Source organism: Hylobates moloch, unplaced genomic scaffold (genome assembly GCF_009828535.3).
Source record: "Hylobates moloch isolate HMO894 unplaced genomic scaffold, HMol_V3 SCAFFOLD_5, whole genome shotgun sequence".
In the NCBI taxonomy this organism is placed as follows: domain Eukaryota; kingdom Metazoa; phylum Chordata; class Mammalia; order Primates; family Hylobatidae; genus Hylobates; species Hylobates moloch.
The window spans coordinates 126,787,305-126,813,879 of record NW_026652280.1 but is presented as its reverse complement, the minus strand read 5'-3'; the positions used below and the strand labels follow the sequence as shown (position 1 = coordinate 126,813,879).

At 36.3% G+C, this 26,575-nt stretch overlaps 1 protein-coding gene and 1 non-coding gene across 7 annotated transcripts in view; one reads left to right on the top strand and one right to left on the bottom strand.

Annotated features, from left to right (window-relative positions):
- SLC35A3 (solute carrier family 35 member A3) overlaps positions 1–25,013 on the top strand; it is a 55,962-nt gene extending 30,949 nt beyond the window's left edge. For 4 of the 6 annotated variants that reach the window (XM_032155275.2, XM_032155274.2, XM_032155277.2 and 1 more), the window contains exons 3-8: positions 380–534; positions 7,941–8,063; positions 12,265–12,433; positions 16,219–16,337; positions 18,356–18,489; positions 23,036–25,013. In XM_032155275.2, the coding sequence (XP_032011166.1) occupies positions 380–534; positions 7,941–8,063; positions 12,265–12,433; positions 16,219–16,337; positions 18,356–18,489; positions 23,036–23,126 (791 nt within the window). In that variant the 3' untranslated portion in view covers positions 23,127–25,013. The remainder of the gene's footprint in view (positions 1–379; positions 535–7,940; positions 8,064–12,264; positions 12,434–16,218; positions 16,338–18,355; positions 18,490–23,035) is intronic. The other 2 variants (XM_032155278.2, XM_032155279.2) reach the window with 2 other exon arrangements.
- LOC116469943 (U6 spliceosomal RNA) lies at positions 1,734–1,840 on the bottom strand. The gene has a single exon (XR_004248394.1). It is a non-coding gene; the product is annotated as a U6 spliceosomal RNA (small nuclear RNA).
- Positions 25,014–26,575: the final 1,562 nt, after the last annotated feature.

The window sequence follows — 26,575 nt, the reverse complement described above, 5'->3', positions numbered from 1 at the left end:
ATGGCTGTTGATAAACAAAATGCACAAAATACAAGTTTTTATAACATTGCTATAATAAACTAAGAATACTTGATTGACGAATTAAAACTTTGAGCTTTTGGCTGTCATAAATATGTGTTTGTATGTGTTTGTATATACACATATATGTAGATATATATAAGATAAATTTGATTATCAGAATAAAAGAATATAAGGTGTAATACATTATAATATTTAACATTTAAAAAATCAGCATCATAAAGATATATTTTAGCCCTAAAAGTATCTTGACATGTAGCTTAATTTTCTTTTTCTATAGGTGAGAAAATTGAGATCTTGAGAGCAGATATGTAACTTATTCAGTTACTTAATTACTGACTTTTCTCATATTATTTTCTAGAATGTAGTCTAAGAGCACTGAATCGAGTACTACATGATGAAATTCTCAATAAACCTATGGAAACACTTAAACTTGCTATTCCATCAGGGATCTATACTCTTCAGAATAATTTACTGTATGTGGCACTATCAAATCTAGATGCAGCTACTTATCAGGTACTTAAAATACGTTTCTTTCTTTTTTAAAAAAACTTTTTTCTTATACATAATAACTATATATTTATGGGGTACACGTGATATTTTGATACATGCATCCAATGTGTAATGATCAAATCAGGGTATTTAGGATATTCATCTCCGCAAACATTTATCATTTCTTTGTGTTGGGAACATTTCAGATCTTCTCTTCTAGTTATTTTGAAATTTTGAGTAAATTATTGTTAACCATAGTCGCCTTCCTGTGCTAACACTAGAACTTATTCCTTTTATCTAACTCAATTTTTGTACCCATTAACCAATCTCTCTTTATTCCTCCCCCTGCCCTTGTACCTTTCCCATCCTCTGGTAGCTATCATTCTGCTCTCTACCTCCATGAGACCCCCCTCCCTTTTTTTTTTTTTTTTAGCTTCCACATGTGAGTGAAAATACGATATTTGTCTTTCTGTGCCTGGGTTGTTTCACTTAACATAATGACCTATAGTTGCATCCATGTTGTTGCAAATGACAGGATCTCATTCTTGTTATATCTGAATAGTATTTCTTTATGCATTTATCCACTGATGGGCACTTAGGTTGAGTTCATATCTTAGCTATTGTGAACAATGCTGCAATAAATACAGGGCTAAAGATATCCTTTTGATATACTGATTTTCCTTTCCTTTGGATAAATACCCAGTAGTGGGATTGCTGGATTGTCTGGTAGAATGCTTTGTACTGTTTTCCATAGAGGCTGTACTAATTTACATTCTCAGCAACAGTGTACAAGAGCTCCTTTTTCTCCACATACTCACCAGCACTGGTTATTTTTTGTCTTTTTGGTAATAGCTATTCTAACAGGGGGCAGGATGATATGTCACTGTGGTCTTGATTTGCATTTCCCTGATGACTAGTGATGTTGAGCATTTTTTCATATACCTGTTGGCTATTTGTATGTTTTCTTTTGAGAAATGTTTATTGAGGTCCTTTGCCCACTTTTTAATGGGATTATTTGTTCTTATGCTCTGGAGTTCTTTATATATTAAGGATATTAGTTTCTTGTTACATGATTAGTGCAAATATTTTCTCCCATTCTACAGATTGTCTCTGTATTTTTTTCTTTGCTTTGCAGAAGCTTTTTAGTTTAATATAGTTCCATTATTCTATTTTTGTTTTCATTGCCTGTGCTTTTTTTCTTATGTGTTTATTTGTGTATCTTTTAAAATATGGAACACTTCATGAATTTGTTTGTCATCCTTATGCAGGGGCCATGCTAATCTTCTCTGTATAATTCCAATTTTAGTGTATGTGCTGCTGAAGCAAGCACTGCCTGTGCTTTTGAAATAACAGCCATAAAATCTGCCCTGACCAATGTCCTGAAACATTTCTCCTCTATTTTCTTCTAGTAATAGTTTTATAGTTTTGAGTCTTATGTTTAAGTCTTTAATCCATTTTGAGTTTTTTTTTTAATATGGTGAGAGATGGAATCTAGTGCCATTTTTCTTCATATTCATATCCAATTTTCTCAATGTCATTTATTGAAGAGGATATCCTTTTTCTAATGTATGCTCCTGGCACCTTCGTCAAAAATCAGTTGGCTATAAACACGTAAATGTATTTTGGGGTTCTCTATTTTGTTCCATTGGTCTTTGTGCCTGTTATTAAACAAACTCCATGCTATTTTGGTTACTAAAGCCTTGTAGTATATTTTGAAGTCATAGTGTGATGCCTCTAGCTTTGTTCTTTTTGCTCAGGGTTGCTTTGGCTATTATTCAGGGTCTTTGTGGTTCCATATGAATTTTAGGATTGTTTTTTCTGTTTCTGTGAAGAGTGTCATTGGTATTTTGATGGGGATTGTCCTGAATCCAAAGATCGCTTTTGGTAATGTGGTGATTTTAACAATATTAATTCTTTTAATCCACAAGCATGGGATATCTTCCCATTTGTGTCCTCTTCCATTTCTTTCATCCGTGTTTTGTAGTTTTTCTTGTAGAGATCTTTTACTTCCTTGGTTACATTTATTCCTAGATTTTTTTTTTGTAGCTATTGGAAATAGGTTGCTTTATTTCTTTTTCAGCTAGCTTGTTATTAGTTTATAGAAATGCTACTGATTTTTGTATGTTGATTTTGTATCCTGAAACAACTGAATTTGTTTATCAGCTCTAAGAGTTTTTTTTAATGGAATCTTTAGAGTCCTCTCTATATAAGATCATGTCATTTGCAAAGAGGGACAATTTGACTTCCTTTTTTCCAGTTTGGATGCCTTTTATTTCTCTCATTTGCCCGATTTTGTTCCAGTTTTTAAAGGAAAGCCTTTCAGCTTTTCTGCATTCAGTGTATTAGTTGTGTGTTTGTCATATATGGCCTTTATTATGTTTATATGTTCCTAGGAATATTTTAAATTTTATCAAATGCTTTTTCTGCATCTATTGAGATGATCATAAGGTTTTTATTCTTCATTCTGTTGATATGATGTATTACATTTATTGATTTTGCATATATATCAAACTGTCTTTGCATCCTTGGGATAAATCCTACTTGATTACGGTAAACAATCTTTTTTTATGTGCTGCTGGGATCGATTTGCAAGTATTAATATTTAGTTCAGGATTTTTGGGTTCTGTATTGTGCTATTCAGGAATATTCAACTATAGTTTTATTTTTTGCTGTGTGCTTGTCTGGTTGTGATATCAGGGTAATGCTGGCCTCACAGGATGAGTTAGGAAGAATTCCCTCCACTTGATTTTTTTGGAATAGTTTGAGGAGAATTGGTGTTAGTTCTTCTTTATAAGTTCAGTAGAATTCAGAAGTGAAGCCATCCAGTCCTGGACTTTTCTTTTCTGGGAGGCTTTTTAAGTGCTGATTGAATCTTGTTACTTGTTATTGGTCTGTTTAGGTTTTTAATTTCTTCTTTGTTCAATCTTGGTAGGTTGTAGGAGTCCAGGAATCTATCCATTTCTTGTAGGTTTTTCAATTTGCTAGTATATAGTTGTTGATAATAGTCTCTAATGATCCTGTGTATTTCTGTGGTGTCGTCTGTACTGTCTCCTTTTTTGTTTATGATTTTATTTGGGTCTTTCCTCTTTTTTTCTTGGTTAGTCTAGTTTGTAGTTTATTGATTTTACTTATCTTTTCACGAAACCAATTTTTCTTTTATTTCATCCTTTGTATTTTTGTTTAGTTTCTATTTCATTTAGTTCTGCCCTGATCTTTTGTTGTTGTTGTTTGTTTGATACATTCTTTGTTGTCCACACTGGAGTGCCATGGCACAGTCTTAGCTTACTGCAGCCTCAACCTCCTGGGCTCAAGAAATCCTCCCACCTCAGCCTCCTGAATAGCTGAGAATATAGGCATGTGCTACCATGCCTGGTTAATTTTTTTTTTTTTTTTTGTAGAGACAGGGTCTTATTATGTTGCCCAGGTTGGTCTTGAACTTCTAGCCTCAAGTGATCCTCCCGCCTGGCCTCCCAAGGTGCTGGGATTATAGCTATGAGCCACAGTGCCTGGCCTGCCCATCTTTATTATTTCTTTCCTTCTTTTAGTTTTGGGTTTGGTTTGTTCTTGCTTTTCTAGCTTCTCGGGTATATTAGGTTGTTTATGTGAAATCTTTCTAATTTGTTGATATAGGCATTTATTGCTGTAAACTTCCCTTTTGTCACTGCTTTTGCTGTATCTCATAGGTTTTGGTATGTTGTGTTTCAATTTATATTTGTTTTAAGAAATTTTTCTAGGCTGGGCACAGTGGCTCACGCCTGTAATCCCAGCACATCGGGAGGCCAAGGCGGGTAGATCACCTGAGGTCAGGAGTTTGAGACCAGCCTGGCCAACATGGTGAAACACTGTCTCTACTAAAAATACAAAAATTAGCGAAGCATGGTGGCGGGTACCTGTAATCTCAGCTACTCAGGAGGCTAAGGTAGGAGAGTTGCTTGAACCCAGGAAACAGAGGTTGCTGTGAGCTGAGATCATGCCATTGCACTCCAGCCTGGGCAACAAGATTGAAACTCCATCTCAGAAAAAAAGAAAAGAAAAGGAAAAAAAGAAAATTTTCTATTTTGGTCTGAGAAGATACTTGATATGACTTCAACTTTTAAAGATTTGTTGAGAGTTATAGCCTAATATATATTCTGTTCTGGAGAATGCTGCATGTGCTGATGAGAAGCATGTGCATTCTGCAACTGTTAGATGAAGTGTTTTGTGAATGTCTGGGAGTTCCATTAGGTATAAAGTGTAGTTTAATTCCTCTAATGTTTCTTTTGTTGATTTTCTTTCTAGACGATATATGTGCAAAACTGAGAGTGGGGTTGTGAAGTTCCCAATTGTTACTGCATTGGAGTCTGTCTCTCTCTTTAGAGCTACTAATATTTTCTTAATATATCTAGGTGCTGCAGTGTTGGGTGCATATATATTTAGAATTGCTCTATAGTCTTGTTGAATTGATCCCTTTATCATTATATAATTACCTCTTTGTTTCTGCAGTTTTTGACCTAAAGTCTATTTTATATAAGTATAGCTATTTCTGCTCATTTTTGGTTTCTGTTTGCATGGAATATCTCTCTATCCCTTTACTTTCAGTCTATGTTTGTCTTTACAGGTGAACTGCATTTCTTGTAAGTAGTGTGTAGTTAACGTATGGTTTTTTAAATCCATTTTCCCAGTCCATATCTTTTATGTGGGAAATTTAATTATTTACATTCATAGTTGTTATTGATACATGGGGATTATTCCTGTAATTTTGTCAGTTGTTTTCTGGTTGGTTTTCTGTAGTGTTAATGTTGACTCCTTTCTCTTTGTCATTTGTGTATCTGGTTTTCCAGTGAGTTTTGTACTTTCATGTGTTTTTATCATGGTAGATACTGGCTTTCAAGTGCAGGACTCCTGTAGGCACTTTTTTTGTTTGTTTTTGAGTTAAGGTCTGGCTCTATCACCCAGGCTGGAGTGCAGGGGCACAGTCTCGGTTCACTGCAGCTTCTGCCTCCCAGGCTCAAGCCATCTTCCCTCAGCCTCCCAAGTAGCTGGGACTACCGGTGCACACCACCATGCCTGGCTAACTTTCGTATTTTTTTAAAGACGAGGTTTCGTCATGTTTCCCAGGCTGGTCTTAAACTCCTGAGCTCAAGAGATCTGCCCGCTGCGGCCTCCTGAAGTGTTGTGATTACAGGCACCTGGCCTAAGCATTTCTTATATGGCTGGTTTAGTGGTGATGAATTTCCTCAGTTTTTCCTTATCTGGGAAAGACTTTATCTCTCATTTTATTTTTAAAAATTTTATTTACCTATTTTTTAATTTTAAAAAATTTATTTCTATTTTATTTTTTATTTTCTAAAAGACAGATGTCTTGCTATGCTTCCCAGACTGGAGTGCAGTGGCTGTTCACAGGCACAGTTATGGTGCACTGCAGTATCAAACTCCTGGGCTCAACCTGTCCTCCTGCCTCATCCTTCCAGGTAGCTAGACCACAATTGTACTCTACCAAGCCTGTGCACGCCACTGTGCCCTGCTAATTTTTGTATTTTTAGTAGAGACAGGGTTTCATCATGTTGGCCAGGCTGGTCTCGAACTCCTGACCTCAAGTGATCTGCCCACCTCGGCCTCCCAAAATGCTGGGATTACAGGCATGAGCCTCCACGCCCAGCCTGCATTCATTTTTTTAACAATAGTTTCACTGCGTATGGTATTTTTATCTGGCAGTTTTTCTTTCTTTCAGCACTTGGAATATATCATCTAATTCTCTCCTGGCTTATAATGTTTCTCTTAAAAAATCTGCTGCTAAGACTGATGGAGATTCCCTTATATGTAACTTGATGCTTGTCTCTTGCTGTTTTTAGGGTTCTCTCTTTGTCTTTTGACTTTTGGTAGTTTGGCTATAATGTACTTTGGTGAAGATCTTTTTGGGTTGACTCTATTTAGCCTTTTTCATTCTTTTTTCTCTTTTTTTTTATGTGACTGGCTTATTTGAAAAGACCTGACTTCAAGTTCAGAAATTCTTTATTCTGTTTCATCTAGTCTAACATTGAAGCTCTTGATTGGATTTTTTATTTCATTTATTGAATTCTTTAGTTCTATGATTTTTGTTTAGTTCTTTTTTATGATATCTCTTTGTTAAATACCTCATTTAGATGATGAATTGTTCTCCTATTTTGTTTATATTGTCTGCTTGTGTTCTCTTGTTTCTCACTAAACTTTCTAGGTATCATTATGTTGAATTCTTTTCAGGCCTTTCATATTTTCTTTTCATTGGGATGTGTTACTGGAGAATTATTGTGTCCCTTTGGAGGTATCATATTTCCTTGCTTTCTCATGTTTCTTGTGTCCTTATATTGACATCTGTGCGTCTGGTATAACAATAGCTTCTTCTAGTTTTGTAGATAGCTTTCATAGGGAAAGACATTTTCCTACAGATATATGCATAATGTTGGTTGGGTAGGGTGCTTTGGCTTTGATCCTGGGTGGGTGCAGTAATATATAGTCTCTATATGATTTCTTTGGCTATAATCAATGTCAGTGGGGTCTGTCTGGTTCCTTAGTGGCTTCGACTGAAGTTGTTAGTGGAGGCTGTGGCAAGGCATTGCTGGGGATGGGGATGCCAGGCAGGGTCCAGTGGTGGCAGTGGTGGACCAGGTATGCCGGTTCTTGGGTCCCCAAGAGGTGTATGCAGATACTAGCAGTGGTGGGTCCAGGTGGCTGGTCCTTGAGCCTCCCAGCAGCTTATTTTAGTGCTGCTGGAGGCAGCAGTGGGCTGGGCAGGTAGGTGGGTCTTCCAGTTCTTGGGTGGCATGTGTGGCATTGGCAGTAGCAGGAGCAGCAGTAGGCCAATCTTGAGTCCCCAAGCAGTGTATATGAGTGCCAGTGGTGAAAGCATGGGGCTGGGCAATCCAATTTTCAGGCCCCAGTTTGTGTGCATGGGTGGGTGCCAGCGATGGTAGCAACAGGTTGTGCAGGTCAGTCACTAGCCCCCGGGAGGCATGCGTGGGCAGTAGACAGAGCAGGCTCATTTTCAAGTCCCTGGAGTCCTGTGCAAGCAGTGGTGGGTGGGACAGGCTTGTCTTCAGGCCCCTGGATGGTCTGCAAAGGTGCTAGCTGTGGCAGGTGGGGCAGGTTGATACCCAGGCCCCTAGATTGCATGCTTGTGTATCTGCAAGAGTGGCAGTGGCTGTGGAGATAATTTTGTCTTTGCTTGCATGTTGCAACCTAATTTACAATAAGAAGGTTCAATTCATTTTGCATTATTGCCTAAAGTGTCCAGAGCTCTCTGGTACATAGTACAGATTCCTGAGACTGGCGTTAACTGAAGCTTTAGATTCCAGTTCCCAGCCAGATGCAACCACCAGGCATGCTGCCATAGTCCTTAAAATACATTTCTAATAGTACCCTTAAGGAATAAACAAACAAACGAACAGTAATAATATTATTGTTTTCTTTTTCAGGTCACATATCAGTTGAAAATTCTTACAACAGCATTATTTTCTGTGTCTATGCTTAGTAAAAAATTGGGTGTATACCAGTGGCTGTCCCTAGTAATTTTGATGACAGGAGTTGCTTTTGTACAGGTAACTATTCAAGATAAGTATACATTTTTATCTTTATCATGGTTTCAAAACCTTATTTATTTTGTGTGGAGAAATATGGTTCTATTGATTGTTGAAACCAACAAATGATTTTCCCCACAACTAACATATGTTTTGAGGGCATCCTTTGTGTGACATACTACATTGGGAGTGTAAGTAATACAGAGGAATTAATCAAAATAAAATTATATTACCTACAGAAGTGAACATTCTAATTAAGGAAATAAGACACTGCATTTTAAAGAAAGTTGATTTTTGCTGGATATCTGTAGCATTTGAGATTATTAGCCACTCCCTTTTTATTTTCTATCGGCTTCGTGATACCATTTTTTCCTGGTTCTTTTATCTTTCTAATGATTCCTTATTGGTTTTCTTCATAGGAATCTTTTTTGTGAGACTCTCTTTAAATACTGGGGTTGCTTGCAGGTTTGTTATTTCTTCTAAGTTATATCTTTATTTTTGGAGACTTCATCTATTCTTGGGGGGGGTTAATTTTAATTTTTTAAAAAAAATTTATATAGTGACAGGGTCTCACTATGTTTCCCAGGCTAGTCTCAAACTTCTGGGCTGAAGTGATCATCCTGCCTCAGCCTCCCAAAGTGTTAGATGTGAGCCACTGCACCTGGCCTTATTATTTATTATGATTATTATTATTTTTAGTCCTCAGTGATACTTGTTCTGATGGAAGGTTTTATTAATACTTACATCCTGATAATTCCTCAGTTCATGCCATCACTTTCCCTGAAGTGTGGTTTATATCATAAATAAATTTTTAATTTTTTTTTTTTTGAGATGGAGTCTCGCTCTGTCCTAGGCTGGAAGGCAGTGGTACAATCTCAGCTCACTGCAACCTCCACCTCCCGGGTTCAAGCAATTCTCCTGCCTCAGCCTTCCAAGTAGCTGGGATTACAGGTGCCTGCCACCATGCCCAGCTAATTTTTTGTATTTTTAGTAAAGATGGGCTTTCACTATGTTGGCTAGGCTGGTCTCGAACTCCTGACCTCGTGATCCACCTGCCTCAGCCTCCTAAAGTGCTGGGATTACAGGCATGAGCCACTGCACCCAGCCTAATATTTTTAATACTTATTTTAAATGAGTATTACAAAAGTATAAGTGGCATATCAAATTCACATTTTCATAAATATTGCTTAGGGTAAGCTAAAGTAGGCATTGTTTCAAATAGTAAGGTATTTTAAATTAGAAAGTTATTAATAGTTCAGGTGGAACATAGGTTTGACAAAACCATGAAAATGATAGGCAAATAACTGAAGCTTCAGGAACACAGACCTATAGGCTAAAGCTCAGAGTAATTAGTGTGACACACTGGACCTTCTGAAATGTACCTACAGTTCTAGACTCATTTCTGCTGCTGCATACTTCACACTCTGAATTGCTACAACTGAGCTGCTTGTAGGGGCTATTTTGCACAGCTGAGCATTTATCCATTCTTTCTCTTGTGCCTACAATGCCTTCTCCCCTTTCTTTGCCTGGCTAACTCCCACCTTTAAGACTCAGCTCAGTCTTAAAGTCTGCCTCTACCAGAATATCTTCCTAACATCACAGGCATAACATTTAAACATTTATGCCTTCTTCTCTACCACCATAGTACTTTGTACATATCTTTTCCAAAGTACTTATATTATGGTTAAATGCTCATTTATATGTCTGTTTACCCCTACAACTTAAGTTCCTAGAAGGCAGCAGCTGTGTTTCACTGCTCCTTCCATTCATAGTGCCTCATTAGCAAGACTTAAACAAATGATATTTTTTTTTTTACGTGATTGGTTGTCAACTGATTTTATATCCTGTAAGTACAGATGACTCCTGGGAAATCTTCAGGGATGATATTGGAGTTAAATTAGGTGTTGAAAGGTAATAATTATAATGAAATTTGCATACTGAGTACTTATGTGCTAGGTGCCCACTTGGTACTTATCCTGTATAATCTCATGTTATACCCAACTGTTTAAGGTAGATATTATTCTTCCCAACTTACAAAAGAGTTATTGAAGCTCAGAGAGGTTAATGAAACTGCTTATGATCCCAATCTATTAGTGGCAGAGCCAGGACCAAATCTCCTTAAAACTTTTCACTATTTGTGTTTCAGTAGGTTGGAAACAGCAGAAAAAGCATTACATAAAAGGTATGTTAAAAAAAAATACGGATGTTGATCTGTGGATAAGCACAAGATAAGTTAAGGAGTGGTAATAGTCTTCTTTGATTGGAACAAATAATTGACAAAGATATGGTGAGAGATGAAATTACAAAATACAGATTGGTCCTATATTATATGTGGTCTTCAGTATTGAGCCAGGAGCTCAGGCTTCACTGCTTTTGGCTGTAAGGCCTCACTGGAGAGTTGGAAGGGAGAGAGGCATATCAGAGAAATCCTATAGGCACGCAGGGCAGATTGGTGGGGAGAAAGACTGAAGGAATGGAGCGGAGTTAGAAAGCATGACAGGGACCTAAACTGTCAGGTTAATGGGATTGGAATGTCCCACAGCAGTGATGTAAGAGTTGTTCCAAGGGAAGAATCAGTATGAGTGTTAGACCAATAAATATCATAGAGAATGGAGAGCAAGGAGATTAAGAAACTTAAGTTTGAATGGTGGCATTTTTAATAGATATAAAGGTATCAAAAGGTATGTTTGCTTTGAAGAGGGATGGGTACATTTTAATCATATTGGCTTTGAGGAGATAATAAGTTTCTGGATAGCAGCAACTGAAAATCTTGGACTTAAGCTCAGAAGAGATGTCAGTGCTTCTGTGAATCAGCTCTCCAGGGTAGAGGGGATTCCTATAAACTATGCTGTAGAACGACACTGTCCAATAGGGTAGCCACAAGCCATATGTAGCTATTTAAATTTAATTAGTTAAAATTAAATTAAAATTTCTGTCCCTTGGTCGCACTACCCACATTTCAACTGCTCAATAGCCACTTAAATATAGTGATGACCCTATTGAGGGTGAAGATACAGAACATTTCCATCATCCAGAGAGTCAGTTGACTAGAATAAATATAAAGATTGGAGGAGAGAACACGGAAAAGAGCAGCTTGTTTCAAGAGGTAAGGAATGAAGAGTCAGTAGTGTTAATTCTGTGTTGAAGGCAAGCTGAATAGAGAATGAACAATTTTATTATTAAAAATTAGTTAACGTATTGATTGAAAAGTCTTTGGTCACTATGAAAAGTACAGTTTCAGAAGGAAAAATGGCTTTAAGAAGTCCAGCTAGGTTGGGCATGGTGGCTCACACCCACAATCCTAGCACTTTGGGAGGCCAAGGCAGGCAAATTTCTTGAGCCCAGGAGTTTGAGACCATCCTGGGCAACATGACAGAACCCTGTCTCTACAAAAAATACAGAAATTAGCTAGGTGTGGTTGTGTGCACCTGTAGTCCCAGCTACTGGGGAGGCTAAGGTGGATCACCTGAGCCCAGGGAGGTTGAGGCCGCAGTGAGCTGTTATCATGCACTGCACTCCAGCCTGGGTGACAAAGTGAGACCATGTCTCAAAAAAAGAAGTCCAGCTAGTAGAAGATCAAACTGAGGAGGGAAGAAATAGATGCAAAAGAAAATTTAACAGTAGTTACAGGCTATCAGTTGATTAGATTAAGGGTAACATCTAAGCCATAGGGTACCATCTCTGGTGCAATGATCCTGGAGTCCCTTCCAACACATTTCATTTCCAGTGTCTTGTACTCAGAGTTTTCCTTCCCTGTCTGATGGACTGTCTTTTCCTGACAGTGTTTGGGGTTCACCTCCCAACAGCTTCCCTTTATTATGCTTGATTTAGAACACTACTTTCCAGCTGATCTCTACTTTTGCTGACACAGCAGAGGGGATGTGAGATTCTCATTCTTTCTTCTACCTGTATTTGAGATGGTGCTTTTTAATAAATTAAACTTTAAGGAATTATCTCAAGGTAACATTGGTCTCTGTAATAGATGAAATGTGAAATATTTATTATTTCTAAGGTACTTTTTGAAATTATAAGTTAGTAATATATTATCACTGTGAGAAAAAAAATCAAATGATTGTAAGGTTTTATGTTAAAAGCTCTCCTTTGCAATCCCAAAAATGATATTGGTTGCATTTTTAAGTTATGGTCTAAGAGTGGGCTCTTAATATGTTTATGTAAAATGTTATAGGAATTAAACTTCAATTTTATTTTTCTTCTTATTTAGTGGCCCTCAGATTCTCAGCTTGATTCTAAGAAACTTTCAGCTGGTTCTCAATTTGTAGGACTCATGGCAGTTCTCACAGCATGTTTTTCAAGTGGCTTTGCTGGGGTTTACTTTGAGAAAATCTTAAAAGAAACAAAACAATCAGTGTGGATAAGAAATATTCAGCTCGGTAAGTTTTAAATGTTTTCTAATATTATTTTAAAAATGATTATATTGTTATATTTAAAGATTTCTATATATCTTTAAATAAATGAGCCTTGCATAAAATCTGCTATTGATCCAAATATCTGGCAATATTCTTGTCTTTTAAAACATTTTATTTTATTATTTATTTATTTATTTATTTATTTATTTATTTATTTATTTATTTATTTTTTATTTATTTATTTATTTATTTATTTATTTATTTATTTATTTATTTTTTGAGACAGAGTTTTGCTCTCTCGCCCAGGCTGGAGTGCAGTGGTGCAGTCTTGGCTCACTGCAAGCTCCACCTCCTGGGTTCACGCCATTCTCCTGTCTCAGCCTCCCGAGTAGCTGGGACTACAGGTGCCCGCCACCACACCCGGCTAATTTTTTTATTTTTAGTAGAGATGGGGTTTCACCGTGTTAGCCAGGATGGTCTCGATCTCCTGACCTTGTGATCCTCTCGCCTCAGCCTCCCAGAGTGCTGGGATTACAGGCGTGAGCCACCGCGCCTGGCCAAACATTTTATTTTAAATAAATGCCTTTTATTTAAGAATATGAAAAACTTAGATCTGTGACATAAAGACCAGCCTGGCCAACATGATGAAACCCCATCTCTACTAAAAATACAAAAAATTAGCCAGGCATGGTGGCACGTGCCTGTAATCCCAGCTAATCTGGAGGCTGAGGCAGGACAATCGCTTGAACCTGGGAGGCGGAGGTTGCAGTGAGCCAAGATTAAAGTGTCTTACGTATAGTGAGCACTAAAAATGTCAACTATTTATATAAATATACAATATCAGAGAAAAAGAAATAATCAAGGTTTGTGTGAGTTGCCTAAACTTTCATTAAATTGTAAGATAAAAATGGAAGACAAATCAGAATTCATGATTCTAATGTGCTTCATGGATTTCTTATTTGGTGACTTCATAAGCTCCAATGCTCACTGCAAAAAAAAGATAACAGACTTAACGTTTTGAAAGGATAATTAAATAATTGCCTATCACAATTCAAAATTATAAGAACAAATTAAAACAATGTAATAGCATTTTTCAAACATCAAATTGTCAAAGATTAACATGATAAGATCCAATTTTAGCCAGAGGATAGAGAACCAGGAACTCTATTACCTATTGTTCCTAGGAGTATAGATTGATATAACCATGCTGGATTTCAATTTGGGAATATTTGCCAAAATTTTAAATATGTGTAGGCTGTAATATAAGAATTCCAAGTCTGGATAAGAATCTATCCTATAAGAGCACAAAGATAGATGTCCAGGATTATTGTTTCAGCCATTGGTTACAATTCTAAAAAATAGAAAACATTTAGAGGACTGGTTAAATAAATTACCAATATAATACATAGTATAGTGATTAAGATCATGTTCTCTCCTGAGCTCATGATTTACCAGTAGTGTGAGCTTTGGCAAGTTATGTAACCTCTCTGTGCTTCAGTTTCTTCATCTATAAAATAGACATCTACCTCATAGTGTTGTATGTGAGTTAACATACATGAAGCACTTAGAATAATTCCTGTTACATGCTGATACATACATATTTGCTATTATAATCCATACAAAGGAATATTATGCAACTGTTAGAATGCAGTAGATCTGTTCATACTGACATGTATATATCATTCTATAATGTATACTTTTTTAGTAATTACAAAGTCTTTTATAAATTAAAAAACTTTACTGGGTGTGGTGGCTTGTGCTTCTAATCCCAGATACTTGGGAGGCTAAGATGGGAGGATTGCTTGAGAACTAGGAGTTTTGAGACCTGAGCAACATAGTGAGACCCTGTTTCTTAAAAAAATATATATATATAAGGCTGTATACAGTGGCTCACACCTGTAATCCCAGCACTTTGAGAGGCCGAGGCAGGTGGATTGTTTGAGCTTAGGAATTGGAGACCAGCCTGAGCAACACTACAAAACTCTGTACAAAAAAAAAAATTAGCCAGGTGTGGTAGCGTGTGCCTGTGGTCCAAGCTACTTGAGAGGCTGAGGTGGGAGGATCGCTTGAGTCCAAGAAGTCGAGGCTGCAGTGAGTTGTGATTGTGCCTCTGCACTCCAGCCTGCTAAATGACAGAGTGAAATCCTGTCTCAAAATATACATATACACATATATATGTTATATATAAAACTCTTCTGTTGGTATTTTATATGTGTGTGTGTGTATATATATACACACACATACATATTTTATGTATGTATAATACCGTCATATAAAATACCATCAGATGTGTTTTTGTAATTATATGCCAGCATTAATTTCGTGTTTGAAATTAGACATTAAAAGGATAGAGCTGACTTAAATGGAATTTTAGAGCATTTCACATCCTTTTCACTTCCTTTCTATTGTGGAATACTTTGATTAGTTATGACTTCATTTTTAAAAATTGCTTTACCCTTGCACTCCTTAACTGCATATATTGCAAAGGTGACCCATAAGAAGTGGTCCCTGTAAGCATGAATTTCTTTATTTATAGCCTAGCAATGCTTCTGGGAATCTCTTATTCCAATAGTCATGTGATAGAATATGTTTTTGAGGTGAGATTCAACATGAACAAGACAGTTTCTGCTCTCACCAAGTTAACTTTCTCTAACAGTGAAACTTCAGTAACACAGAATCTAATGATTTCTATGACTATTTCTTAGCTGTGATTTTTTGGATATTAGTTATTATTAGTTATACTTTGAAAACAAAACTTTTATTTATTTATTTTTTTTTTTTAGAGACAGTCTCACTGTTTTGCTCAGACTGGAATGCAGTGGTGGAATCGTAGCTCACTGTAACCAAACTTCTGGGCTCAAGTGATTGTCCCACCTCAGCCACCTGAGTAGCTAGGACTACAGGCATGCACCACCACACCTAGCTAATTTAAAAATTTTTTTGTAGAGATGGAGTCTTGCTATGTTGCCTGGGTGGGTCTTAAACTCCTGGGGTCAAGTGATTCTCCTGCTTTGGCCTTCCAAAGTGCTGGTATTTCAGGCGTGAGCCACTGTGCCCACTCTCAAAACTTCTTAATAAGGAAAACTATTGTACCCCCTGCCTGAGCTTTTATATTTGTATGTATTGATGTGAATATATGAAAAATCTAGATCTAGCAAGAGGAAGATGGAAGAACAATGACATATTCCAAATGTGAGCAATTTGCACATATTTGAATGGGCTAGCCATGTAGTCACCTAATTTGTGCATTGTATTATTTTAGTGCTCCAAAGTTGGTAATGTCTGTTATTTTTTGTATTCTATGTCTTTGTCTTTTTACATTTGTATGTCTTTGTCTTGTAGTCATAATATTGTACTAAGTATACTTTTGTTAAGTATACAAAACCAAGTAAAAATTTTAGAAATTAATCTAATTTTGGCTGGGCGCCTGACTCACACCTGTAATCTCAGCACTTCGTGAGGCCGAGGCAGATGGATCACGAGGTCAGGAGATCGAGACAATCCTGGCTAACACAGTGAAACCCCGTCTCTACTAAAAATACAAAAAATTAGCCGGGCGTGGTGGCACGCACCTGTAGTCCCAGCTACTCAGGAGGCTGAGGCAGGAGAATTGCTTGAACCTGGGAGGCGGAGGTTGCAGTAAGCCAACATTGCACCACTGCACTGCAGCCTGGGCAACAGAGCAAGAAAGTAATCTAATTTTATCAAAAAGAAAAAGTTAAGTATAAAATTATTTGGAATGTCAGTGAAAAAATATATCTCTTCAGACAAACTAAATGATATATCATGTAGACTTTACTTTTTTTTAGGTTTCTTTGGAAGTATATTTGGATTAATGGGTGTGTACATTTATGATGGAGAACTGGTATCAAAGAATGGATTTTTTCAGGGATATAACCGACTGACCTGGATAGTAGTTGTTCTTCAGGTAAAGCATTTAAAGTCTTAGATTTAATGCTAATAAACTCTATTTTAATATAAAGAATCAAAGTAGCTCCTGATATACTGATGTGAGGGGAAAAGGTCCCTCCTGTTAGTGCTCTCGTATCTAGTTTATTCGAGGAAGTGAGAATAGAAGTGATCTTAATGCTGTAATGAAATCTTATTTTGAAAAGGGGTCTTTAATGAACTTTGTGGTATTTAAATGTAACATAATGAAAATACAAGTTTAAGAATAAAAGAGTTGAAGCTAAAGGCAAATATAACTTTTGATTTTTCTACAAGTCTTATCATTGTACAGGAAGTCTGGGTCAGCTATTAAGACCCAGGAAGCAGATCTAGATATTTAATTCTGTGACATTTCATAGCCTCATATTGTAGTTACATATTGGAAAACATCTGTAAAATTCAGTTTATATATAGCTTGGAATTGTTCAAGGGTTGAGTAATTAATTACGTATTTAAAAAATACATATGGAGAATTCTAGAGGACATAAAAATGAAGATACAAGTCACTATCCTTAGAGCCTCCTATTCTTCTAGAGATATTTGAAGCGTAAGAAGCAAGGCTCCAGAAAGGAAGGTGAAGATGGCAAAGGATAGTTGTGTTTTAAAAGCAGGTAGGGTACTTCTATTTTTTTTTTTTTTTTTTTTTTTTGAGACGGAGTCTCGCTTTGTCACCAGGCTGGAGTGCAGTGGCACGATCTCGTCTCACTGTAACCTCCGCCTCCCAGGTTCATGCCTCTCCTGCCTCAGCCTCCCAAGTAGCTGGGACTACAGGCGTCCGCCATCAAGCCCGGCTAATTTTTTGTTTGTTTGTTTTTTTGAGACGGAGTCTTGCTATCTCCCAGGCTGGAGTGCTAATTTTTTGTATTTTTAGTAGAGACAGGGTTTCACTGTGTTAGCCAGGATGGTTTCAATCTCCTGGCCTTGTGATCTGCCCGCCTTAGCCTCCCAAAGTGCTGGGATTACAGGCGTGAGCCACCTCGCCCGGCCCGGATACTTCTGTTTTTAAGATAGCAGAAAAGGAAACAAGGATAAGTGAAAATTTGAAAAAAATAATTAAGAGAAAATTTGAAGCAGAGATAGGGTGAGTCAAGAGAGTTTATGTATGATGTTTCTTATTCCAGCAACCAGAAGAAGTCCCCTTCCCTTAAAAAGGGGCTAAAGATATGAGAAAAATAAAAAATGTTTGGTGTAACTGGTATGAAGGATTCAATAGGGAGTAAATAGATGAATGACAACATTGCCAAGAAATATTGGGACTGAAACATTAATTTGTAGTAAGCTCAATTGACATAATTTATGACTTTCTCTAAATAAAGCTTCCATCATAGAAGAGGTGTTTTGAAAGTTGTTACAGTAGGTAACCCAGATTTGGAAAATGATAAGTAGTCTTTGGCAGAAAGCAAAACTGTGTAGTGTAGTAAAACCTCATTACTAAAGTAGCTACAATTGGGAATTTGAGAGGGATTAGGTAGAAAGTTCTTTCTACAGTCTTAAAGAAAAAGCACAATTAAAACTATGCTTTAGAAAACTTAATGTGACAGTAATGAGAGGTGGATTTGAAAGGGGAGAAACTATAGGAAAAAAGCCAAATTAAGGGGCTATTGAAAGGCTGTAAAATGACTCTGATTACTAATTTTACTCAAAAGTAAAAATATTTCACTAAAGTGACCAGTCCTCTCACATTTGTCCAAACAAGTGATGTTTAATTACTAAATTGGATAATGATAGACATTTTATTTGTAATATGGTCAAAGTCCATTATAACAAACTGCAGATTGTCCTGGTAGTTACTTTTATTAAATGCCTTTTGAAATAAGAGGGCTATTGAACAAAACCTGTAAGTCTATTCGTTGTAAGAGATGTTTAAAATAAATCCCTTACTATAATGGGATTGAATTTATAGGACAAAAGCTTAAAAGCTTTATTAAATACTGAAATTGTTTTGAAACGCAGTTTTATATGTGTGTTTTAAAAAATATATTTTTAAAACTTCTGCAGGCACTTGGAGGCCTTGTAATAGCTGCTGTTATTAAGTATGCAGATAATATTTTAAAAGGATTTGCAACCTCTTTATCGATAATATTATCAACATTGATCTCCTATTTTTGGCTTCAAGATTTTGTGCCAACCAGGTAAAATATTCTTTTCTATTTTTTTAAATCCCCAAAAGTATATAGAAAAATTAGAATTCTTTGTAAGGTGATCTGATAAATTTGAAGAAGCACTGAAATATAATTTAAAAAATTTATTTAACTATGTTTTAAAAATATTTCAAATTAAATTCATGAAAGAAAGTCTTCTCCTGAAAAGTTTTTTATACAAATTTGGTTGGCCAGAATTTTCCCAATAAATAGATGTGAATATTTTCCCTGCAAAGTTAAAAAGTGATATAAAAAGGTTAATAAGTCATGTAAAGTCATAAAAATAAGTCATGTAATGACATTTTTAAAATATGGAATTTACATGACTTCCTTGAAGAAGATAGTTTATATAGAGAATGTGGCTTATGAGGAAACTCAATTAGGTGGTAGCAGGAAGAGCAATCTGGAAAGGAATTGCAGGAGGAGTTATAGGTGAGGAAGGAGACCCAGTACTCTCTAGTTTTATGGATGCTAAGGGAGGAGATAGCATCAGGAAAAATTGAGTGTAATGAATATCCATTATAGACAGCACTGAAAATTCTAGTTTTTTGTTTAATTTATAATCCCAGACTAGTGGAATTATATTTTAATTGTTTCCAGGATGCCACTCTCGGTTTTCCTCCAACTTTACTCCTCTCCTGATTTTCTCAACCTCTAAACTTTGAAATCTCCCAAGGATCTTTTATTTATTTATTACTTTATTATTTATATGTTCATATTTTTGAGACAGGATCTCAGTTTGTCACCCAGGTTGCAGTGCAGTGGCATGATCGTAGCTCACTGCAGCTTCAAACTCCTGGGCTCAAGCAATCCTCCTGCCTCAGCCTCCCGGGTAGCTGGGACTACAGATGTGCTTTGTTGCCCAGGCTGATCTTGAACTCCTTACCTCAAGCAATCTTCCCACCTCTGCCTCTCAGAGTGCTGGGATTATAGGCATATGCCACTTTGATGAACTCATTTGTGTTTTTGAGAGTGAAATAGGATTATGGATGGAATTTGGCACTATAAAAATATAATATCCTTTTTATATCTTTATATTGAACATTGACAGTTTTAATTCTTTTCTAGCAATCTAGGCAATAGGTCTGGAACATACATGTTGAGATCTGTAGTTCTTATGAGACAAAAATTTAAAAGCATTTCTGTTTTCAGCTGGGTATGGAAATGAATCACTTAGCTAGTGAGACTAGACAAACAACACTTGTATCTTAATTTTGTAATCTTAATCGTATTCCCTGTTCATAAGATGAGGAAATCATATGCTTTAATGTACTTTGAGAATGTTTACACCTTGCAGATTTTTAGATTTTACTTTTAAAAGCATACTTTTTTTAAAAAATTGAACCTTATGTGAGGCCGAGATACTTAAATCTTTGAATTATGCGAGAATAAACAAATAAATGAACAAGCAAACCAATAGAGGGACAAAAGAGTAGTAGTTTGGCAATGAGATGTATGCCTGCCTGTAAATTCATGTTTCTGAGGAAGTATATAAGGTTTGTTGGGTTGAAGATAGAAAGAGAAAAGACAATGATACTGCCATTATTGAATGAATGAATGAATGAATATTTTGAGAATATGCTCAGGACACTAAGCCAGATGGAGAAGATGGATTCTTTTTCCTAAAATAGATAACTAAGCCCTCTATCTTTATGCATCTTACCTTTGTGGAGAATACATTTTCAGTAATAAATCTAGTGACATTTTCTCAATCTTCATTCAATTCTATCCTAAATGTAATAATATATTTGCCTTTAGCCTCATTCCACCTCCTGAAACTGGGTTTTTGTTTGTTTGTTTGTTTGGCTTCTCTGAAATGGTATGCCTATACTTGCCTTTCTGATTGTCCCTTTGGTAGTTTGTCAATCCTTGCTCACTCTCTTGGCCATCTCATCCACTGCCACGTCATATCTGTCTTCTCTAGGAAGATAAGTTCAGATTTCACCTAAACTCTAGATCCATTTATTCTATTGACTGTTAGACATCTCTACTGCTACAATATCACTATTACCCACTTCCCTAAATTATTTTTCTTGTGCTTGTTATTTTGCTTATTGGTGTTACCATTCTTCCATTTAGGGTTGCTTATTCTTTTATCAAAGTTTATTAAGTGTCTACTATGTGCCTGCTGGCCACTGTGCTAGCTCCAGGAAAAGGAGTGCATGAATGAGACACAATTTCTTGTCTTCAAGGTCATCAAGGTTTGGTGACCATCAAGTGATTGGAAAGACAGATGTGAATAATTATGATCAATGTAACAATGAAAGTATACATATAATAATTCTGTTAGAGGGGGCTCAAATCCTTGAAGTAATCATTACATTCTGATAGTTTTTTCCTAATTTTTTTTTTCTGAGACAATTTTCTCTCTCAGAATCATCTAAAAATTGCTGGCTTGAGAAACAGGTGTTTCCTGACAGTATTAGGTATTCAAGTAGATCCTGCTAAAGATATTATAGAAAGGATTCCTGTAGTGGATACAAAGGTAGACCATAGAATCTTTCAGTTGAGCATGAACTTTCAGTCCATGCCATTCCAAAGTTCCAGAAAGCTAAGAATAGAATAGTTCCTAATGACTAATGAAGACAGTGTCTAGTAATTAATAATTACCAATATTAATGTGGTAGCAATTTCTTCAAGATACATTATAGGATGTTTTATGTTATCCTAATAACCTTATATGTATAACTGCATTTAAGTCTTTTGAAGAGTTAACCATTTGCCTCAAGTCAAATCTAGTTATTAATCATAACAGATAATTACTGAGCTCCCTATATATGCTAGGCACTGTGGCTACCACAGTGAATGAAGAGCACATGGTTGAGCAGGGGAGTGGACTTGTAAATAATGCATCATTTAATGACAGTGTGGTAAGTGTTATGCTAGGGTAGTTCTGCCTAGGGGTGTGAGTCTTGGAGACATTAGACCTGAATTATTATGAATAAGCATTTTCTAAGAAGCAAGGAAACTGTGGACAGAGGGAATAGTATCTCTAAAGACACTGTCAAGAAAGTGTATGTTGTGTTCACTGAGTGGAGTGGCTGAATTATAGATTGGGTGGCATGAAGTGGGAAGGATGAGTTTGGAGAGACCTTATTATGAAGGACCTTTTAATAATGATTAGTAATTATTTTTCGTTTACAGACAATTAAAAACAAAAAAACAGGAGCATGGCTTTGGACTATTAGTAGAAACTTTAAATCCAAAACTAGCTTATGTCTCTATAATAGCATTTTTTAAAATGTACACATTAAAAGTTAAGATTGCACTTTGGGAGGCGGAGGTGGGCAGATCACTTGAGTTTAGGAGTTCGAGACCAGCCTGGCCAACATGGTGAAACCCCGTCTCTACTAAAAATACAAAAAATTAGCGGGGCGTGGCGGTGCACACCAGTAATCCCAGCTACTTGGGAGGCTGAGGCAGGAGAATTGCTTCAACCTGAGATGCGGAGGTTGCAGTGAGCCAAGATCACACCACTGCACTCCAGCCTGGGTGACAGAGTGAGACTCCATCTCAAAAAAATAAATAAATAAAAGTTAAGATTCGGCTAGTCACAGTGGCTCATGCCTGTAATCACAGCACATTGGGAGTCTGAGGCCGATCACTTGAGCCCAGGAGTTCAAGATCAGCTTGGGCAACAAAGTGAGACCTCAGCTCTACAAAAAATAGAAAAATTAGCCAGGTGTGGTGGTTTGCACCTGTAGTCCCAGCTACTTAGGAGACTGAGCTGGGATTGCTTGAACCCTGGAGGTCGAGGCTGCAGTGTGCCATGATGACAGCACTGCACTCCAGAGCCTGAGTGACAGAGTGAGACCCTGTCTTTAAAAAGAAAAAAAAAAAGTTAATATTTGTAGTCTAGTTTATATATCCCGTCTAAATTCGTTTCTGATTTATCGTAAAGTAGACTATATCTATAGATATATAGGATAAAGAGGAAACCAAGAACTCCCTGCATTTAATGTAATTTCCTTTTGTAAAGCATCCTATAAAAATTGGTCTTGAGTTTTGCTTATTATTATCTTGGATTTTAAACTAAACTTTACCTTGGTTAACATGACAGAATAAAATATTCCTTTCATATGTTCAACTAAAGAATTAAGACCTTTTGTTATTGAATGTATTGTATACAAAATCCCTATTAAGGTGAAATACAGAACTTAAAATATCTTTGCTTTGGAAGACAGTATAGTGCAGTGGATGAGAGTGCAGGCTGTAGAGTTAGACATACCTGGGTTTGAATCCTCTTGAAGTTATGGGACTTTAGAGAAGTTATTTAAATTCTTTAAAACTGTTTCCTCATGTGTAAAAAATGAATACTAACACACCTTTATAGATTTGCTGTGAGAACTCAATGAAATAATGCATATAAAGCACTTAGCCAGATACCTGGAATGTAGTAAGTACTCAAGATTTGTTAGCCGTGTTACTGGAACATTTTTCCCCAAATTATAATTGTTTTTATAGTAAAGAAATAGAAGGAACTTGTTCTGCTTTTAATCTGATTTTCTCTTTTTTATTTTGTCTTCATCTTATTCAGTGTCTTTTTCCTTGGAGCCATCCTTGTAATAACAGCTACTTTTTTATATGGTTATGATCCCAAACCTGCAGGAAATCCCACTAAAGCATAGTTGTATACTGTCTTTAACTGGTTTTTCACGATGGTGCACTAGGAATCTCGACATTAATCTTGCACAGAGGACTTCTACAGAGTCTGTGAAGATATCATCATGCTGAATCTGATCATACTGTTTTTTAAAAGTTTAAGGATAAAATATGTATATATGTAACAAAACACATTGCATCTAGAAATCAAAACTTGAAAGTATTTCCAGGGATTAGAATTAGAAGGAATATTAGAGGAAACTTGAAATCTGAGTTTAAAAAGATTTTACTTTTTTGATTGCTGCAGAAATGTCCTATGCACTCTTTGCAAGAGCACACAACAAATGTCAGATACCAATTTTTGCAAATTAGATTTAATCTTATTAAATGTTTTTATCTTACTCTTTCTGTACAGATATATCAAATCACATGAAATATTTAAAGTTTGAAAATTATAATTACCTATAAAGCTGTGAAAAAATAGAAGTATAATTTGAAAAAAACATTTCACTTACCAGAGATTTTTATATTTATACAAAAGATTACTAAATGAAGGGTTGCTAAATGTTTTTTGTTCAATTATATAAAAATTAATAAAGTAATATTCTGGGTCTGATTTGTCAGAGAATAAATATCAAATCTAAATTTAATGTAGAGATACATACTATTTCTCCATATGAATTTTAAGATATTTTAATGCTTCAAGACTGCTGAAAGCAATCCAGTTGCTCCTGTGCTAGATGGTAGCCAGAGAATTTTATAGTAATGGAGGTTAGCCCTTAATCTCTTCATTGCATTTCATTTCTGTAAATCAGATTAAATCCTTAATATTATTTTAAATTTGTGTGTAATTGCCATTAAATTTTCAAAATGTAATTTAAAAGGATTAAAAACTCATTTAATAATTTAAAATAATTATTGTGTAGTATCTACATTTGGAGAACTTTGAACTATCAAGCATATACTGTATACAGTTAGAAAGTTATTAAATGAACATTTTACTCATTGATCTGTAAAAACTTCTTTAATCTACGACTGTTGACAAAAACAACATTCAAACAAATAATAGTACAGATGTCAGTGACAGACCAAAATGACTTTTCTTGGAGACATTCCAGATTGCCATATTACATTATTTTAAACAGCACTATAACTTTAAATCCAAGCCTGCTCGGAAGATTTTTTTAGGTCTTTCATAAGCCTATTCTTCCCTGATCACATGAGTGGGAGAGGTAGCCAAATTTTGAATTCCCTTTCTGTGTTCCCACAAGAGCTGCTGAGAAGGCCGGGCGCAGTGGCTCACGCCTGTAATCCTAGCACTTTGGGAGGCTGAGGCAGGTGGATCACAAGGTCAAGAGGTTGAGACTATGCTGACCAACACGGTGAAACCCTGTCTCTACCAAAAATACAAAAATTAGCTGGGCGTGGTGGCATGCACCTGTAGTCCCAGCTACTCAGGAGGCTGAGGCAGGAGAATCGCTTGAACCTGGGAGGCAGAGGTTGCAGTAAGTGGAGATCACACCACTGCACTCCAACCTGGGCGACAGAGTGAGAGTCTGTCTCAAAAAAAAAAGAAAAAAAAAAAAAAGCTACTGAGAAGGAGCCACCATTTTGCTTTAAAATAGTGGGTTTTTTTCCTTTTTAATGAACACTGGAGCTGAGGATGCAGATTACATGAGTTATTTAATAAGCTGGTTCAAGGGAGAGAGAATATATTAGAAATGGTAAGATGATTTGGTGGGCAAAAATGCTTTCTATAATTTGAATATGGGTTTAATTTCATTATTAACTATAGACAGAATTACTTACTGAGCATAAGAAGTATTTTACTGGCTGGGCGCACAGTGGCTCACGCCTGTAATCCCAGCACTTTGGGAGGCCGAGGTGGGTGGATCACAAGGTCAGGAATTCGAGACCAGCCTGGCCAGCATGGTGAAACCCCGTCTCTACTAATAATACAAAAATTACCTGTAGTCCAGTATTGGGAGGTGAGGCAGAGATTTTTGAAACACCAGGTGAATTGAGTGACCAAGTCACACCATACCCCAGCCGGGGACAGAGTCTCACTTTGTCACCAGGCTGGAGTGCTGTGGCGCAATCTCGGCTCATTGCAACCTCCCACTCCCTGATTCAAGGGATTCTCCTGCCTCAGCCTCTGAGTAGCTGGAATTACAGGCATGAGCCGCTGCGCCCGGCCTATACTGTATATATTTTTAGAGACTGTTCTAATAGATATAAAAACTGTAAAAAAAAGTATTTTTATATAGCTCTTATGGATTTTATTAAACAGAATTTGGCTCAAAAATACTATGTTACAAACTGTTGGGTACACTTGCCTAACGTGAACTGGCAGTGTTACCTTGCTTTTGCAGTAATAGTCTACAGATTGCAAGTCTCATCAATTCCATCCAAAGTTTAAAAGCATTTAAAACTACCAAATCTTTAAAGTCACTTTGGTGGTGATTCCAAATTGGTACCAAGCAAACTTTGTGGATGCCCAACATGATTTTCAGTAACCACCCTTTAGAGTATTTGTTTACTAAGTTCACCACATTTTGATCATGGTAGTTTTAGACTGCAATAATATTCAGACTTACATTATTACTTACTGCTAAGTAAAATCTAAATCCTGCAAATGCACAGAATTCAAGATGAAATATAATGATTTATGTTTAGCTCACATTGAAGTATTGGTTGGTTACTTATGTATTAATGCAGTTTGCATTCACATTTAATCAGGTTTAGTCTGTTTCTATTTTAATAATTAAAAAAATTATACAAGCAAATTAGATATTAGACATGTTAGTTACAGTGGTAACACATTTTTAGGTGTCAAAACAATTTTCAAAATTCCTAATGAAAGTTATAAAAATGTAAACAAGAATTGTAAAAATGGACAAAGTAGTCAAGTATATTTTCAAAGCACGATTTTATTAGACAGGCATAATTTATATTTTGCTTTTCTAGTGGGTTTGAAAATGTTTATTAAAGATTGGGCTATGTAGTTTATAATTTTTAATTCATAAAAAAGTAATCATACATGAGAAGGTAGATCTGTGCCCTAGGATCATGTCACATATACAGATAATGCCATTTCCTTGTGTGTGTGATGTGTGTTTTGATGACCTCCACAGGCCTTACTGTATCAAGCTTTTATAATGATGACTTCTTCATTATTTAAATTCCTATGCTTTTTATTTGTTATCATGCAACTACTTTGTTCAATGTGAAAATGTGCTAACTCATGGGAGAAGAGTGCCAATTGATAGTTCTTTTAAAAATTAAGAATATGGTATTTGGGGCCGGGCGCGGTGGCTCACGCTTGTAATCCCAGCACTTTGGGAGGCCGAGGCGGGCGGATCACGAGGTCAGGAGATCGAGACCACGGTGAAACCCCGTCTCTACTAAAAATACAAAAAATTAGCCGGGCGTGTTGGCGGGCGCCTGTAGTCCCAGCTACTCGGAGAGGCTGAGG